Source organism: Carassius gibelio, chromosome A9, assembly GCF_023724105.1.
Source record: "Carassius gibelio isolate Cgi1373 ecotype wild population from Czech Republic chromosome A9, carGib1.2-hapl.c, whole genome shotgun sequence".
Lineage (NCBI taxonomy): Eukaryota > Metazoa > Chordata > Actinopteri > Cypriniformes > Cyprinidae > Carassius > Carassius gibelio.
In genome coordinates, this window is record NC_068379.1 from 6,717,186 (window position 1) to 6,733,370 (window position 16,185).

General features: G+C 36.6%; 1 protein-coding gene across 3 annotated transcripts in view; it reads right to left on the reverse strand.

Annotated features, from left to right (window-relative positions):
• LOC128019544 (disco-interacting protein 2 homolog A) overlaps nucleotides 1–16,185 on the reverse strand; it is a 112,804-nt gene that overhangs the window by 17,570 nt on the left and 79,049 nt on the right. For all 3 annotated transcript variants that reach the window (XM_052605592.1, XM_052605594.1, XM_052605593.1), the window contains exons 3-9: nucleotides 16,030–16,149; nucleotides 15,722–15,841; nucleotides 11,513–11,758; nucleotides 7,199–7,330; nucleotides 2,545–2,664; nucleotides 1,650–1,847; nucleotides 740–831 (exon numbers count right to left, since the gene is read on the reverse strand). In XM_052605592.1, coding sequence (XP_052461552.1) covers nucleotides 740–831; nucleotides 1,650–1,847; nucleotides 2,545–2,664; nucleotides 7,199–7,330; nucleotides 11,513–11,758; nucleotides 15,722–15,841; nucleotides 16,030–16,149 — 1,028 coding nt within the window. The remainder of the gene's footprint in view (nucleotides 1–739; nucleotides 832–1,649; nucleotides 1,848–2,544; nucleotides 2,665–7,198; nucleotides 7,331–11,512; nucleotides 11,759–15,721; nucleotides 15,842–16,029; nucleotides 16,150–16,185) is intronic.

The window sequence follows — 16,185 nt, forward strand, 5'->3', positions numbered from 1 at the left end:
TTTACTGCTACTGTATTTTGTATATATTTTATTGTGGGCCTGTATTTACATCCACCGCTTGGGTATAATTAAGTTTTAAGTATAACTAAGTATTATTTCAGTATTAATATTAATATTAATTGAAAAACGAATTAATTAGCTTTTATTAAAAATAAATCAGTTTCCATTTTGATTTTTATTAATTTTCTGCCTTTGTCAGTTTATTCTTCATTGTTATTTTTTAATAGTATTATTTAGCTTTAATTTATTTTATTATAATTTTTTTACTTCAGTTTTAATTTTAAGGATTTTACTACTACTTTTTTTTTTCACTTAGTTGGCAAGACAACATTTCTAATTTTTATTTATGTTTTAATCTCGGTTAAGTTTTTTATGCAATATTTATATTTATATTTATTTAATTTAATTTTAATATCACGTAATTTCTGTGTAGCTTAGAATAGTGCATAACTATACAGCTAGAACATGATTTCATGGTAACATGCTATGTCTTTGATCAAATGGGATCTTGCATGACAGCACTAAAAACCTTTAAAAACCTTGTTTTGGTGCACTGACTGTGTGTTGGGACAGTCCATTACTGTCTGGGGCACATCTTCTCTGATCAACTCTGAAAATGATTGGAGTGATTGGTTCACAAAACTATATTTAGCAGCGTTCACTTTTAATTGGTTAAGACGAGACGGACAGTTAGTGCAAGGTGTAAATGAGGGTGAATGTGCATGATTAGGACACTCACTCTGTCTCCAGGCCGTAGTAGTGGTTCATTCCTTGTGCTCAGTTTGTTCAGCAGTGTATAGGAAAGTTTTTGACTCCGTGTCCACAACTTCCCTATGGAAACATATTTCCAAAAACAAATATTCAAACCCACACTCTCTGTTCACTGAGAGTTCATTCACCATTTCAAGTGAGTACATTAGCAATATAAGGAAACAAATCATTCCCTATATATATATGTGTGTGTGTGTGGGTGTGTGTGTGTGCGCTCTTGTTTTTGTTACATATCAGCACACAACTCTGTATAATGACATGGGTATGACACAGGTATTACAAGGAGAGGGTGACTTATGAGGACATAACCCATGTCCCCATTTTTTAAAAATGCTTATAAATCATACAGAATGAGTTTTTTGAGAAAGTAAAAATGCACAAAGTTTCCTGTGAGGGTTAGGGGTAGGTGTAGGGTTGGTGTAGGGCCATAGAATATACAGTTTTTACAGTATAAAAACCATTACGCCTATGGGATGTCCACACTTTTCACAAAAACAAACATGAGTGTGTGTGTGTGTGTGTGTTTGTGTGTGTGTACATATACAATAAACAAAATTATAAATGTAATACTTTTGTTTTTGCCCTCGTTTTTCATGAGCTGAATTCAAAGATCTAAGAGATTTTCTATGTACACGAAAGGCCTATTTCTCTCAAATATTGTTCACAAATCTGTCTAAATCTGTGTTCGTGAGCACTTCTCCTTCGCCGAGTTAATCCATCCACCTCACAGATGTAATCATATCAAGATGCTGATTAGACAGCATGATTATTGCACAGGTGTGCCTTAGGCTGGCCACAATAAAAGGACACTCTAAAATGTGCAGCACACTCTCATGTAAATTGTTGCATATCAATCAATAGGAAGTTTGACACCGTACCATATGTTAGTATGTAGATGGGTTTGCCGGCATTGTCCAGTGCGGTGAGGCAAGGGCTCTTGGGATGTGTGGTGCCCCAGCGCTGTAAAGAGGCCAGTAATGACAGAGGCCAGTTAGTAACCACCCCTAGTGGCTCCCCATTCAGGGGTCTCATCTCACCCCCCTCAGGTTTGGGCTGGTTTGGATCTGGATGCTGGACTGTAGCATACAGGAAATCAATGTCAAAGACAAAAATATAGATGCTGTGACTTTTTTCTTTTTCTTTGATAAAATATGAAAGTATTGCATACAACAAAGCTTATATTCACCAATACAAAGCTAGAAGAATGCAGATTATACATAAATGTTTATAACCAATATATTTAGTCAGTTTAATTACAAATCAATTATTTCACCTATATGTAATTAATTATGGTATTGTGTGTTTATTGGCTTATTAAAATCACTAGCAACTTGAGTCTTCTGCCTACATAAAGTATTCAAAGTCAGTCATTTATAAGCTTCCATGACCGATGCTGTAAGCAGCTCACTAGTTTTTGGAGCAGAGTTTATGTTTATGATTTTAAATGTCACTAAGTATCTTGACGAAGTGGAACACATATCAGAATGGTAGGCAATTTTGTGAGTTTGTGTCTAAAATTGAAGTGGAATACAACCTAGGCAGGTGGAGCTGGGGGAGGTGGAGGGTTTCAGAGGAACGCATGGCAGGACCAGCTTACAGTACACACTGAACCAGACTATTTAAATGTTGAGCAAGCAAGCTCATTAGTTGAGCAGGGACTAATCAGCATTTAGCAAATGATGTGAATGATAGCAGATTGCATGTACAAGACATTTAAACTTGCCATCTAGAGTTTCATGACTGAATTAGATATTTCTAGATAAATGAACCTACCATCCAAAAGTTCCTCGAAGTCATCAACAAAGAACTCTCGCAAAGGGGGTCTCTTTGGCCTTTTCAGAGTGTTTAGGAGCTGCTGAATCTTAGAGGACACTCGACTGTTGACTGGAACGCCTTTAGACAGAGATAGTGTCAGGAGAAGATGAGACAGACAGAGAAAGAGAGAGAAAGATGGAGAGGATGAGATAAAAAAAAAAATCAGGGAAAGGTCACTGTGAAAGGATGGTGGGGACAGTTTCACACAACAGCCTGTCAGTCAATGTAAGGCTGTACACCCATGGGGTTGGTTGAGATGGTACTGAGCGTGCTGACCCAAAGCATCAAAGGCTCCTTGACTCTGATTGAAGCAGCTGGACTCACGCTGCCTAGCAACAAACCGCTAGCCAGTTACCCATCTCATCAACCATTCATGAGCTTTCCTCTGAAAGACTGTGTCTGATCATTCACTATATGCTTTGCAGAAGGCTTTAGGATTACAGTTTAAATAGAGTAAAACTCTGTTCACATAAAACACTGGGACAAAAGATGCAAGTTAATACATGTTAAACAATCTCACAGTATAACATGAGCACTAGGTCATTTTACAAAGTTTTTACAAACCGTGACACAACGCAATACAATGAATTTTTTTTTTATTTTTATAATATTATAAATCATCAATATGATTTAGTGGGGAAGACTGATTAATTATAACTGTGTTCTAAAATCCATAGAATGTAGTAGAATATCTTTTTAGAAAAAATAAATAATATTAATTATATATAGCGTACTTCTATATATAATACATATTTTTGTACAGAGATGTCTTTGTGTCTTTAAGGCTAGCATTAGTGGTGTAAAACTGATGCATCTTTCATTACAGAATACATTAATAATCCCAGTTCGCTATGTATGTATCATGTGGAAACTTTTTGTACAAAATTAATTTACTGTGATTGTGTAAAATGGTTATTACAAATCGCATGGTTGTTTTTAGCAATTTTCCAATGTAGTGTAAATTGTTCCGTCATAAATATTCTGCATAATTATAAATTGTACCAGAATAATCAAATTGAATTTCAAACAACACAGTGGATCCCATTTAGATCACATTTAGCAAAGAAATGCATTCAAATTAATTTGCCATCAGAACAAATATTTACACTCCAAGTTCCACTCTTCACAGAAACACAAGCTCTGAATATATTTTGTTACATTTAACAACAACAACAACAAAAACAAAGTTTTAATGAATAATTCTTAGCTGGTTTATAAAAATAAATACAGAATCAACCATCAAATGTTTCTATTGAGGTAAAAGTAGGCTTTCACACAATCAAAGAATCAAACATCAAGACACAACAATCATCTTCATATGATGAATCTATTCTCCATTTCTCTGTTAAATGTCTGGCTATGTATTCCACAGAGAGATGGCTGTGTCATGTATATATGCATGACTGAGATGTTCTCCGACATTCCATTATCATGAGACACCTGAGCCTCAGCCGCTGTCTGTCTGCCCCCTGTCTCTGTATGCATCTCACACACACTCACAGATCGAGTACCCAGAATTCACCGCAGAACACGATGAAGCCAATTACAGTAACAGCTCCCCAAACACACAAGAATGAATCCTCTCATGTAAGGGGTCACCACAACATAACTACTGTAATCCTACCTCATAAATGTCCATAAGCCACATTAACCTTATTAAACAAAATAATCACGCACTAACACTACCATGATACTGTGGCTAACATGCAACACTTTTCAACCATGATGGTATTGTACTAAAATTCTCTTTTGTAGAGTACAAATCATATAAAAAAAGTGACATTTGATCTGAAAAGCTGGTAAAAATCACAGAGCATAGCATAACTTAAATGTTAAAAGCAAGAACCATTTGTCAAATTATCTCATCACACATTAACTTAAAATGTAAGCTCTCCCTTCTGAAAAAGAAGTGCACTTCAAATTATATTTTTTTAAATACTGTACTTGCAGATTATATAACATAATGAAAACAGTAACTTAAATGTACTTAAGTGCAATGTATGTTTAATAACACACTTAAGTCCACTTTGTAATAATGTCAAATCAAAAGCATTAAAGTAAATTTAAATAATTCTGTTTCATCATTTGTCATGCTGTACTTATTTTTATGCTTGTTTATCATTTTAAATGTAGTTAGTTCAGTATTAAATATCACAGAGAAACTAAAAATATTATAAAAGTACTGAATTGTAACTTTATCATTACAAATGTGTATTTATGAATATATTTAAATACATAATTTTCCATGTATATTTATTGTACAATAAATGCTTGCCAGACGTGCTTAAGTTATACTTAAGTGCTTTTAATTAAAATTTAACTGGAATATTTGTTTTGAATATTTGTATTTGAAAAAAACTTTATAAAAAACTATAAAAACATTACATCCATTTCTGTAATAAGTACTCTTTAAAAGTATGCAAAAGTGTACTTTCTTTTTCACAAAAGATGGATCAACACAAACACACCTAAAACATTCTCAGTCCTAGATATTTCTAGACAATAGTGTTGCATCTTCCCATAATGCAGAACCTATTATAAATGCTGTTAGAATACCTTGAAAGAATAATTAAACAACATCAAAAAGACAAAAAGAGACATATTAGGAGGAAATAATATTCTTATGATAGTAATATTGAAAAATGACGTAGTGGACAAGTTTAGGCAGACAGAGGTCACAGCTGGGACAGATGCACAGAGACATATAAATACCATCCATGGCCTCCCCATCTCCCCTGTCAGTGCCTAAAGAAGAGAAATTGTGAATAAAAACACGTGTTCATGACAGCATGCTGCTTCTACAGAGCTGAGGAGACTTCTAATTGAGCATGGCTATGGAAAAAAAAAAATCTGATAGTTTTCCATGCTTTTTATTTTGTTGTGTTTAACCATAACCAAATATTTTTCCTTCAAAGAACTTATATGCCACAGCAAAGAAAGCAGGTTAATCTTTAACCTGATGTGATGTATAGATGTACAACTCTATGTCTTAAAGGGACAGTACACCTAAAAATGAAAACTGATTAGTCATCATCAACTAGGGCTACATTTTTTTAGCTTTGAAGCTTTGATAGTAATCAACACTGAATATTCAAAGCTTCGGAGGGAGTGGCTGAACATATTCTCCTCTCTATTAAAGGCAGGAATCTCCAGGCACTGCACTCATTTGGCTCCGCAGCAACACAGGTGAAGGCGATTCGATGAACGGTTCTCGACATACAATACTAACAGAGTATTGTATGTCGAGAACCGTTCATCGAATCGCCTTCACCTGTGTTGCTGCGGAGCCAAATGAGTGCAGTGTTGCATTTTGGTGCAATATGGACACGCAACAAGTTCAGAATTAACCAACTTTTAATAAACTGCAGAACAGCACGAGCCAGAAGCAGCCTGCCTCACGCGGGCATGACTTATATGCTCCGAGAACTGACACTGGACTAGTGATACAAAACACAGGTCTGTTAAGAGCATTACTTTTTATATTGACAAATTATTATTAGGATGGGCTACTGTAACCAAAGTTACGTGCACGTTTTTATAATGCATAAAATTACTGATTACCATGGAGGATAAAAGCAGCTCTTTTTTCACACCAACACTATGGGCGTATTACTTACAGAACTCACTTTCAAACTCGATGTGCTGTTGTGGTCCAGTTTCAAATCGCTTATCTGGCCCACTGCCTTTGTCTTGTCCTAACTCAATTTAAAGTGCTACCACACAGCTGAGGTCTTCTGCATTTTTGTCCTCTCTTCCAGGTGAAATGAATTATGAATCATTACCTTTCATCAAATCTCAATACACAATTGTGCTTCGATCCATTCAAACCTGGCGTGTTCACAGTACTTGCGAGAACCGCTTATTAGATTTGCTAATCAGCTTGAAGAATAATTCACGAAAAAAAATAAATAAATATTTGGTTCTCAAGTGTATTATCAACACACACTAAGCTTGAATGTGTGTAAATGAGATTGTATTTTGCAGTGAAATGCAGCTGAGTACATGATGACAGAATTTAACATTTTTTTGTGAACTATTGCTGCAATAGAAAAAAAAATAAAAATAAAAATAAAATAAGAGCATACTGATGGGATGATGCTATCTGGCTTGAGCATGCAGGAGCATACAAAAAACAACCAATAATAAAATATCCCACTCTTTTTTATATATTTAGTTAACTGTAAATCCATCTACCGTAATTAGCTCTGATCCAAAGCCTCCAGCTTCACAGGATCCAGAAAGTTGGACAAGTCAACTTTATATTTCCGTGTAATCAGCATTTTTAGCTTCGCAACATTATCATTAGTTGTTAGACTGTAATCGAATCAAGTGTGATTCCCTTATGAGGTTCCGTGGCTGTTCCTATGCTCCCTAAGTAGGCTGTAGAATGTGAGGCAACTGAGTTTTGAAGCAGAGCTAAAAACACACTGTTTAATGTGAAACATTTTTTAAAAACTCAAATCAATCCATTTGAACCTGTGGTTGCAGTAGAGTTGAGAGTTCTGTGGAGAGATGGCATGACATTTCCTCTTTCTCACAGGAAAGAGGTGTGTGTGACAGGAAGATGCTCTGCTGTCGTCATGACAGCAGGCTGAAGCTTTAGGGAACTCACCATCGGCGGTCTCCATGATGCTGGTGTGTGTGTATCTGCGTGGAAGCCCTCGCATTGATGCCACCTGTGGACGCTCCGCATGCACCGAGCGCTCCGACAGGCCTGTCACATCCGGGGGTGCACTGTGGTTGTCTGTCATGAGGTGCCAAAGGTCAAAGGTGAGTGGAGGTCAAAGTACAGTAATGCATGGTGGGCTGTTCTGTGATAAAACCCATGATAAATTATGATATTGATCATACAAACCCGATTCCAAAAGAGTTGGGACACTGTACAAATTGTGAATAAAAACAGAATGCAACGTGGAAGTTTCAAATTTCAATATTTTATTCAGAATACAACATAGATGACATATCAAATGTTTAAACTGAGAAAATTATTGCTACCTGTCCCAACTTTTTGGAATGTGTATCTCTCATGAAATCCAAAATGATCCAATATTTGGCATGACATTTCAAAATGTCTCACTTTCAACATTTGATATGTTATCTATATTCTATTGTGAGTAAAACAGAAGTTTATGAAATTTGTTAATTATTCCATTTCTTTTTTACTCACAATTTGTAGTGTCCCAACTCTTTTTGGAATCGGGTGTTGTATATTTAAGAAGCTGTGCGGGATGTGCCAGCAATAAAATCTCAATAGTCCAAAATAGGTCTACACGAACATATTTTGTTTACATAAAGCATGTAATTAAACATCAAATATGTTCTGATTTGCTACGTTTCTTTGATACTTTACACTGAGCAATGTTTGCTTAAGCCAGTTTGCAACACTTTGTTATCTCTCTCCCTTTCCATGTGATGTTTACTGTCCATTTTATTCTAATCGGCCAAAAGAAGAGCTTTATAGTCTTTTATATATAAATATATATATATATATATATATATATATATATATATATATATATATACAGTATTGTTCAAAATAATAGCAGTACAATGTGACTAACCAGAATAATCAAGGTTTTTAGTATATTTTTTATTGCTACGTGGCAAACAAGTTACCAGTAGGTTCAGTAGATTGTCAGAAAACAAACAAGACCCAGCATTCATGATATGCACGCTCTTAAGGCTGTGCAATTGGGCAATTAGTTGAAAGGGGTGTGTTCAAAAAAATAGCAGTGTCTACCTTTGACTGTACAAACTCAAAACTATTTTGTACAAACATTTTTTTTTTTCTGGGATTTAGCAATCCTGTGAATCACTAAACTAATATTTAGTTGTATGACCACAGTTTTTTAAAACTGCTTGACATCTGTGTGGCATGGAGTCAACCAACTTGTGGCACCTCTCAGCTGTTATTCCACTCCATGATTCTTTAACAACATTCCACAATTCATTCACATTTCTTGGTTTTGCTTCAGAAACAGCATTTTTGATATCACCCCACAAGTTCTCAATTGGATTAAGGTCTGGAGATTGGGCTGGCCACTCCATAACATTAATTTTGTTGGTTTGGAACCAAGACTTTGCCCGTTTACTAGTGTGTTTTGGGTCATTGTCTTGTTGAAACAACCATTTCAAGGGCATGTCCTCTTCAGCATAGGGCAACATGACCTCTTCAAGTATTTTAACATATGCAAACTGATCCATGATCCCTGGTATGCGATAAATAGGCCCAACACCATAGTAGGAGAAACATGCCCATATCATGATGCTTGCACCTCCATGCTTCACTGTCTTCACTGTGTACTGTGGCTTGAATTCAGAGTTTGGGGGTTGTCTCACAAACTGCCTGTGGCCCTTGGACCCAAAAAGAACAATTTTACTCTCATCAGTCCACAAAATGTTCCTCCATTTCTCTTTAGGCCAGTTGATGTGTTCTTTGGCAAATTGTAACCTCTTCTGCACATGCCTTTTTTTAACAGAGGGACTTTGCGGGGGATTCTTGAAAATAGATTAGCTTCACACAGACGTCTTCTAACTGTCACAGTACTTACAGGTAACTCCAGACTGTCTTTGATCATCCTGGAGGTGATCATTGGCTGAGCCTTTGCCATTCTGGTTATTGTTCTATCCATTTTGATGGTTGTCTTCCGTTTTCTTCCACGTCTCTCTGGTTTTGCTCTCCATTTTAAGGCATTGGAGATCATTTTAGCTGAACAGCCTATCATTTTTTGCACCTCTTTATAGGTTTTCCCCTCTCTAATCAACTTTTTAATCAAAGTACGCTGTTCTTCTGAACAATGTCTTGAACGACCCATTTTCCTCAGCTTTCAAATGCATGTTCAACAAGTGTTGGCTTCATCCTTAAATAGGGGCCACCTGATTCACACCTGTTTCTTCACAAAATTGATGACCTCAGTGATTGAATGCCACACTGCTATTTTTTTTAACACACCCCTTTCAACTAATTCAACTAATTGCCCAATTGCACAGCCTTAAGAGCGTGCATATCATGAATGCTGGGTCTCATTTGTTTTCTGAGAATCTACTGAACCTACTGGTAACTTGTTTGCCAAGTAGCAATAAAAAAATATACGAAAAACCTTGATTATTCTGGTTAGTCACATTGTACTGCTATTATTTTGAACAGAACTGTATATATATATATAAATATAAGTGATTTCCCCACTAATAACCAACAAGTAGCTGATTTGCATTTAATCCTCCCTTGTACAGCTGGTTTGTCTGCAGACTGCTTTAGAACAGTGGACACACAGAGTGGCTCTGACACTGTGAAATCTGAGGTTATTTACAGTCAGCGCCCAGGGCCAGCTAGATGAGAGTGGCCTTCAAGGGCAGAAAAGCAGAAAAAGAGGATGAAAGAAAGAGGAGGAGATAACAGAAAAGGAGAGATAAGGGGAATGCAAATGTTTATAAGCAGAACTCTGTGAAGAGCAGAGCAGTAAAGTGAATGTGTTCTGGAGTTATTTTGCTACTCACTCTCATGCCATTCAACATTTATATGACTAAAATAAGACTTTATTCTGTTCCTGTACATACATTGAAAGCAAATAGCAACTAGAGGCTGTCTGACCAAAAGCGACCAACAAAGCACCATAAAAGTTGTCAATCTCGGCAATCTTGAAAGTTTGAGGTTGAGTCCAGTCTGTTCCTCAGACAAAACAACTGAATGATTTCTGAAGACTTTTCAAAATTAAAAATGTACAATTTTCATTATTTTTTTCTATATATACACGACCATGAAAAATATGATAGCAACAGTTAACAACTGCATTTTACATCTAAGGTTAAAAAAATGCATATTTATGAAGTGAAATAATGTTAATACACTAAATCACTTAAATCTTTTTTTTTTTTCTGGCGAACACCTTACAAAGACAAGTGGCTAAAGTCACTTCATGTCTTTCTGGGAATGTCACTTGATGGTTCTTTTCCACTAAAACAAAAAATGGTAACAGTATTTAACAGTATTTTATTGTTAAATTACATAAAATGTTCCAGTAGTTTTTCACTGTATAGAGGGAATTCACACATTAACAGGTTTTACCATCGCATTTTTAGTGTCTTTAACTGTTAACAATTATAAGTTTTTTTATGACAGTGTTGAAATGTACTGTAGCCCTGTGTTGAGTTAAAGTATAAATATGGCAGGTGTGTGGACTACTTTTATGATACATTCATGGTGTTTTTTGAAATATTTAGAGTTTGGAACAACATGAGGGTGAGTACTGCATGAGATATTCCTTCATTAACAGTGAAGGTTGCCAAAAATGATTATTTTACAGCAGTACTGGAACCTGCTCAGATCTTTTGTTTGCCTGTCAAACTAACAAGGCCAATGCTGGCTTTATTTGCACAGATTCGCTAGGACCCTAAAGATGTGCCAGCATTGCGATGAAAACAACAACCATGCACCATGCAAGCATGCAGCCAGCACATTAAAACCATGAATTTATCATCGCCGTGAGCAGTAGCAGAGTAGTAAAGTGCTGTAAACATAAGCAGGGTGCAAGCATGTCATGAACAAATTGTCAACTGTAGAGATAAACTTCAAATCTTTCCTCACACACTGCTACTCTATGGCTTCGGAAGACTTTAAATGCAGGGCACTTTATAGTGCTGTTTTGTTATTTTGGAGTTTGAAAGGCCCAGTCTCTATTCAACTTCATTGTATAGAAAAGAACATTCTGCTAAACATCTCCTTTGGGAACAACATGAGGGTGAATAAATATGACAGAATTACAATTTTTAGGTGGACTATGTCTTTCAGCTGCACACATTTTGCTCTTTCTTCTCAGCAGGGCACTAACCTGCATCTGAGTTTTAGAAGGACACATAAATCTAAACACAGAGTGGTTGAAGCCAGAGTGTACAGTAGGTCTGATCTGAGAGGTTAGTGAGTACTGACCTAGTTGTGTCTGAGCCATGAGGTCGGCCAGTACGGTTGCGGCTGAAGCGGACGTGGCGTTCGTGGCATGGTGGGGTCTTCCTCCAGGGTGGGAGGAGGTGGAGGACGCGGACGATGAGGTGGAGGAGCCCTGGATGACTCTGTTAAACCAGTGCTCTACACTGGGGTGTGCCTGGTATGGAGACGAGGAGGCGATGCGTCCCTGCCGGCGCAGCGAGCCCTCGTCTTCTGATGCAGAGGAGGTGTCTGGGAAGTCAAGAACAAGAGGACTAATGGTTAGGTGGAACCCTTTTACTCCAGTATCAGCACTGGATGAATTTTGGATGATTTTTTTGCTCAGTATCTTTGAGTCAGATGGTGACTGGTGAGTCAATCAATATAATCCACTGAAATTTCATAACCAATGTCGCATTAATTTCCATCCATCATCATTTTGAACAGCATATTTATTGTTTTATCACTTTAGAGCTAACAATATTCATTTTTTAATGAAGCTTTTTGGAACCACTGTACTGTAAAATGTCTTTATAAAAAAAAAAATCTAAGCTATTCACAGCTTCCATCATAACCATCAGAAGGACTAATATATGATCACTGCGGAAGAGAAAGCAAAAAGCGTTTGTTCTCAGTTCAGACTATAATATCACTTTGATGAGAACTGTCGGGTGTTAAGATGGAAAATACATATGATGTAATGCTCATGTGGCCAGAGACCAAGTATATGAGGCCTGCATTTATGGTAACACACATCATTTTCCCTATTATAAGTACATTATAAACGTAATGCCATAGAAAATAACAGATGTCTGCCAATTAATGAATAAAATATGTCATATAGCTAAACCATCTGTAGTTCTTCATCATGCATAAGGCATCTTCTGCTGGGATTTAAAAAGTCTAACAACAGTGATAATTCATGATTAATTAACTCTATCAGAACTTACTCTATTCACATTAACTCTATTAACATTAATGAGCTGGTGTTTTTCTAGTTAATTAATATATATATACACATAGAGTAAAATTTGCACGATTGTAAAATTTCAGCAGTTACTTTTTCAACATTTATTGTATTTTTCATCATCAAACAGCTTAACAGATAAAAGAAGGGACAAAAGGAAAGCGTAAAAGACAAAGGAGAGCGAGATTGACTGACAAAAAGCCTGTAGGTGGTAGCAGATTCATTTAACATTAATTATGCAATTACTTAACCACAGGGAGCAATTACTATGGAGGGTGTCCAGCAAATTAGGAGACAGACATTGAGCAACAAACAGTCATGCATTATCCTAATGTATCTCTTCAAAACAGCATTCTTATGAAAAAAATTAATAAAATAATAATCTACTTACACTGAAGGGTGCCTGATACCTGTTATTATTAGTTATAAACAGTCCTGATCCCTCAGCAACTCCTGAATTACAAATTAAACTGAAGCTTAGCATGTGTTTGAGAAGAAACTTGTATACATTTTGAAACTAAAATGAGTAATGAGGATGCTAATTTAGAGAACAAGGTGGATCAAGACCAATATTCAATAATATGAATATCAATATAAACAAAATGTACTCAATATTCACTACCATACAAACCATTTTTTTAATGAAATTAATATTATTCACTATACCACTATTATTGTTTAGATTTAAGAATTTTTGTTTAGATGTGATCAGAATTGTTCTTAGAATTTCTGCATGTTTAATAATTTATAAGCAGCTAGCATACAAACTAGGCTCATTATTTTGAGTTGTAATTCTATTCCCACTTCATGTCCTCAGGCACTTCGAGAGTATCCTTGACTCAGATTTAGAACGAGCAAGATAGAAAGAGAGAGGCAGAGACAATAGGCATGAAACAGAGTCATGGGAGAAGAGAAGTGATTTGAGAGAGAAATTGAGAATGACAGCAAGGAGAAAGAATGAGGCAGAAATGAAATGGTGTAGGTGAGTCAAGAGGAGACAGAATGAAGACTTTTAACAACTGCTGTACTGAAAACCTGACCTTTAAATCAGAAATAATTCTTCTAAAACATCTCTATCAGTCACTCCACCAGAACAGAGTCTGAGGTCACATCCAGAGGACAAACAGCACAGCTTCACCAGGACTCGACAAGATCAGGAGCTAACAGGATAATGGATGCACAGCAGTATAAGATCAGAGACAGCGTCAAAGACGGCCAGGAAAGTGGGTCAGACGGCACTTTTCAAGCTGGTCAGATTCAGATAAAAGTTAAACCAAATCAGTCATACTAATAAAGCTGCTCTGTTGTTACAGAATATAGAGGTTTGATGTCAGTGATACCAAACGCCATTGGTTCTCGCATGTCACATGACTGATCGCAAGAGGAAATGTTTGATTATATGGATGTGTAATTTGTCATTATTAGTATTAGCATTATAAGTATTTAAGGCACTTTATAACATAAGCTATAAAGCATAAGCTATTTAAAAGCCTTATATAGGGCACAAGTAATTTACATCTGTCATCAATAAGTAAATAATGGCATATTTGTTACCCTTTTGGGTCAAGAATGAGGTGAGAGGTGATGGGGCATGGGGTAAGAGGGGTATCTGACAGGCCAGATGGGTTATCAGATCATCTCTGTTGGGGCAATCAGAAAACTTAGCCACTTTATGTGTGCGGTGTGCATTAGTCCAGGGCACAAAAGAATTAGCGGACCATGACCAATTCCCACAGGGGGCGACCCTGAACGGGACCGTTATGCTGATCTGACCCCACCCTTGAACCTTTAATCCCACTGACCTTTCACTGACTTCATCATTGTTATTGAAGAAGGACAGAAGAGTGTATCAGACTCAGAAACTCGTTAATGCAAAACAAACAGGGAGAGACCTTAACATAATCCAAATTGAAGGACAGAGCAAAGACGTCACACAAATATGAGGAGACGAGCTTCTCTGACCTCAGATTGTAATAATGTGAAATCATAAAGAAGTCAAGGCTAAATATAGTACTTTTGTCTTAATAACACCAACACAGATACAGCAGTAAATAACCAATAGTAATGAAAATTACTGTTAAAAATTGTATTTTTTTAGTAAAAATCAGTCATAAAATTCCTGATTGATTTTTCCAAGCCCACAACTCAGTCAATTAATCTCTCTTTTGTATATTCGCAACCTTATTTATTTCTGTCCCACTTTCTTTAGCCCTCCTCCTCCCCAGCACCACGTGTCCATCTACGACAGGGTTTTTTCTACTTCACCCTGCAGGAGCAGCGTGTATCCTAATACCTGTAAATCTGAATATGTTTCAGCAGAAGGCTTCGCTCATGCCAGCAGCACCAAATGTAGCAGACCTAGGCTGATAAAACTGTACACTCATTTTCTTAGCAATAAAATGACATTAAACTATATTTTGAAAGTCACCATGACTGAAAAGGGACTTAATGTATCAGTTATTTATTCAAGACAGCAATGGTATTACATGGCGGGCCAATAGTGGTTTCTCTTCCTGAGAAAAATACACCAGTAATCTCACGTTTCCTATTGAGTTTCAGAAAAGATTATAATAATATCTCACAATAATCTGCAAGAATACCAAACTTTGCCTTCAAAAGTCCAAGATTTCAATATGAAACATTTCAGATCAAAATCTACCAAATCAGATGATCTGAGCTGTCCACGTTAATGTTAGAGCTCTGTGCTGTTATTGTACAGTATGTCAACAAGTGTCACATTTATTCTAAGGAACCTGTTAATACCATAAGGAAAATCAAATGAGCTATGAAAAAACTGAAGATTTGAAAAAATGATACAATGTCCACTTTGCATTATCTAAAGTTTGTGTGTTAACTTAATGTTATAACTAAATATGCAGCCAGTGGGTCAATAAATCTGGAATTTTGTTAAACATCTCCATATGCAGGCGTGTGGGAAGGTGGTCTGGGATCGGAGTGGTCAGAAGCCATTCTCTTTGTGTAAATAATGAGCCTATTATTCAGAAAACGATGCATTGTTCTCTCAAGGCTCAGAAGATCAAAACATCTTGATACTATCAAGGACTGAAATGCACATTGTCAACTGCTGTCAGCTGAAAAATGAAAACATAAAGTAAAAAAACGCTTCCGAAATATTTTCTGCTCTCATAAAACTAAGTGCTCCCATAAAACTGTAAGGAATCCTTCCACTCCTAGCTTTGTTTGTGACTGTGGTGTGTGTGTGTGTGTGTGTGTGTGTGTGTGTTTACCTGGGGGAGTGCACGCTTCAACTGAAGACTGCACTAGAACAGAGCGTCTCTTAGAGGGCATTGGCATCTTTCTCTCTGAATACTTTGCCAAGGCTGCTTGTACTGCTTCTGTATGAAGGTCTGTGATGACAGACAGAGATAGTTCAGTTCACACATATGTATATTTTATTACAAGTATATTATTGTCATATAATAAATGCTCTTTTTATAAGCATATTCTTCTTTTTCACAAGGGAATGGGTTGCCAGTACCACTGAATTGGTATCTGTGCCTCATGATTACAGAGTTTAGCAGAGAAATGTTCCTACCTGATCTGAAGCGCTCATCCCTTGAGTTTGCAACCCGGGGCTTGTTCTGTTTGGACCCTGGAGGGGCCACCTGTGATGATGTTTGGATCCTATGCTCTATCTGCAGAGACGGATCTACACCTGCACACAAGACAGACCTGAATAGTATCATCTGAC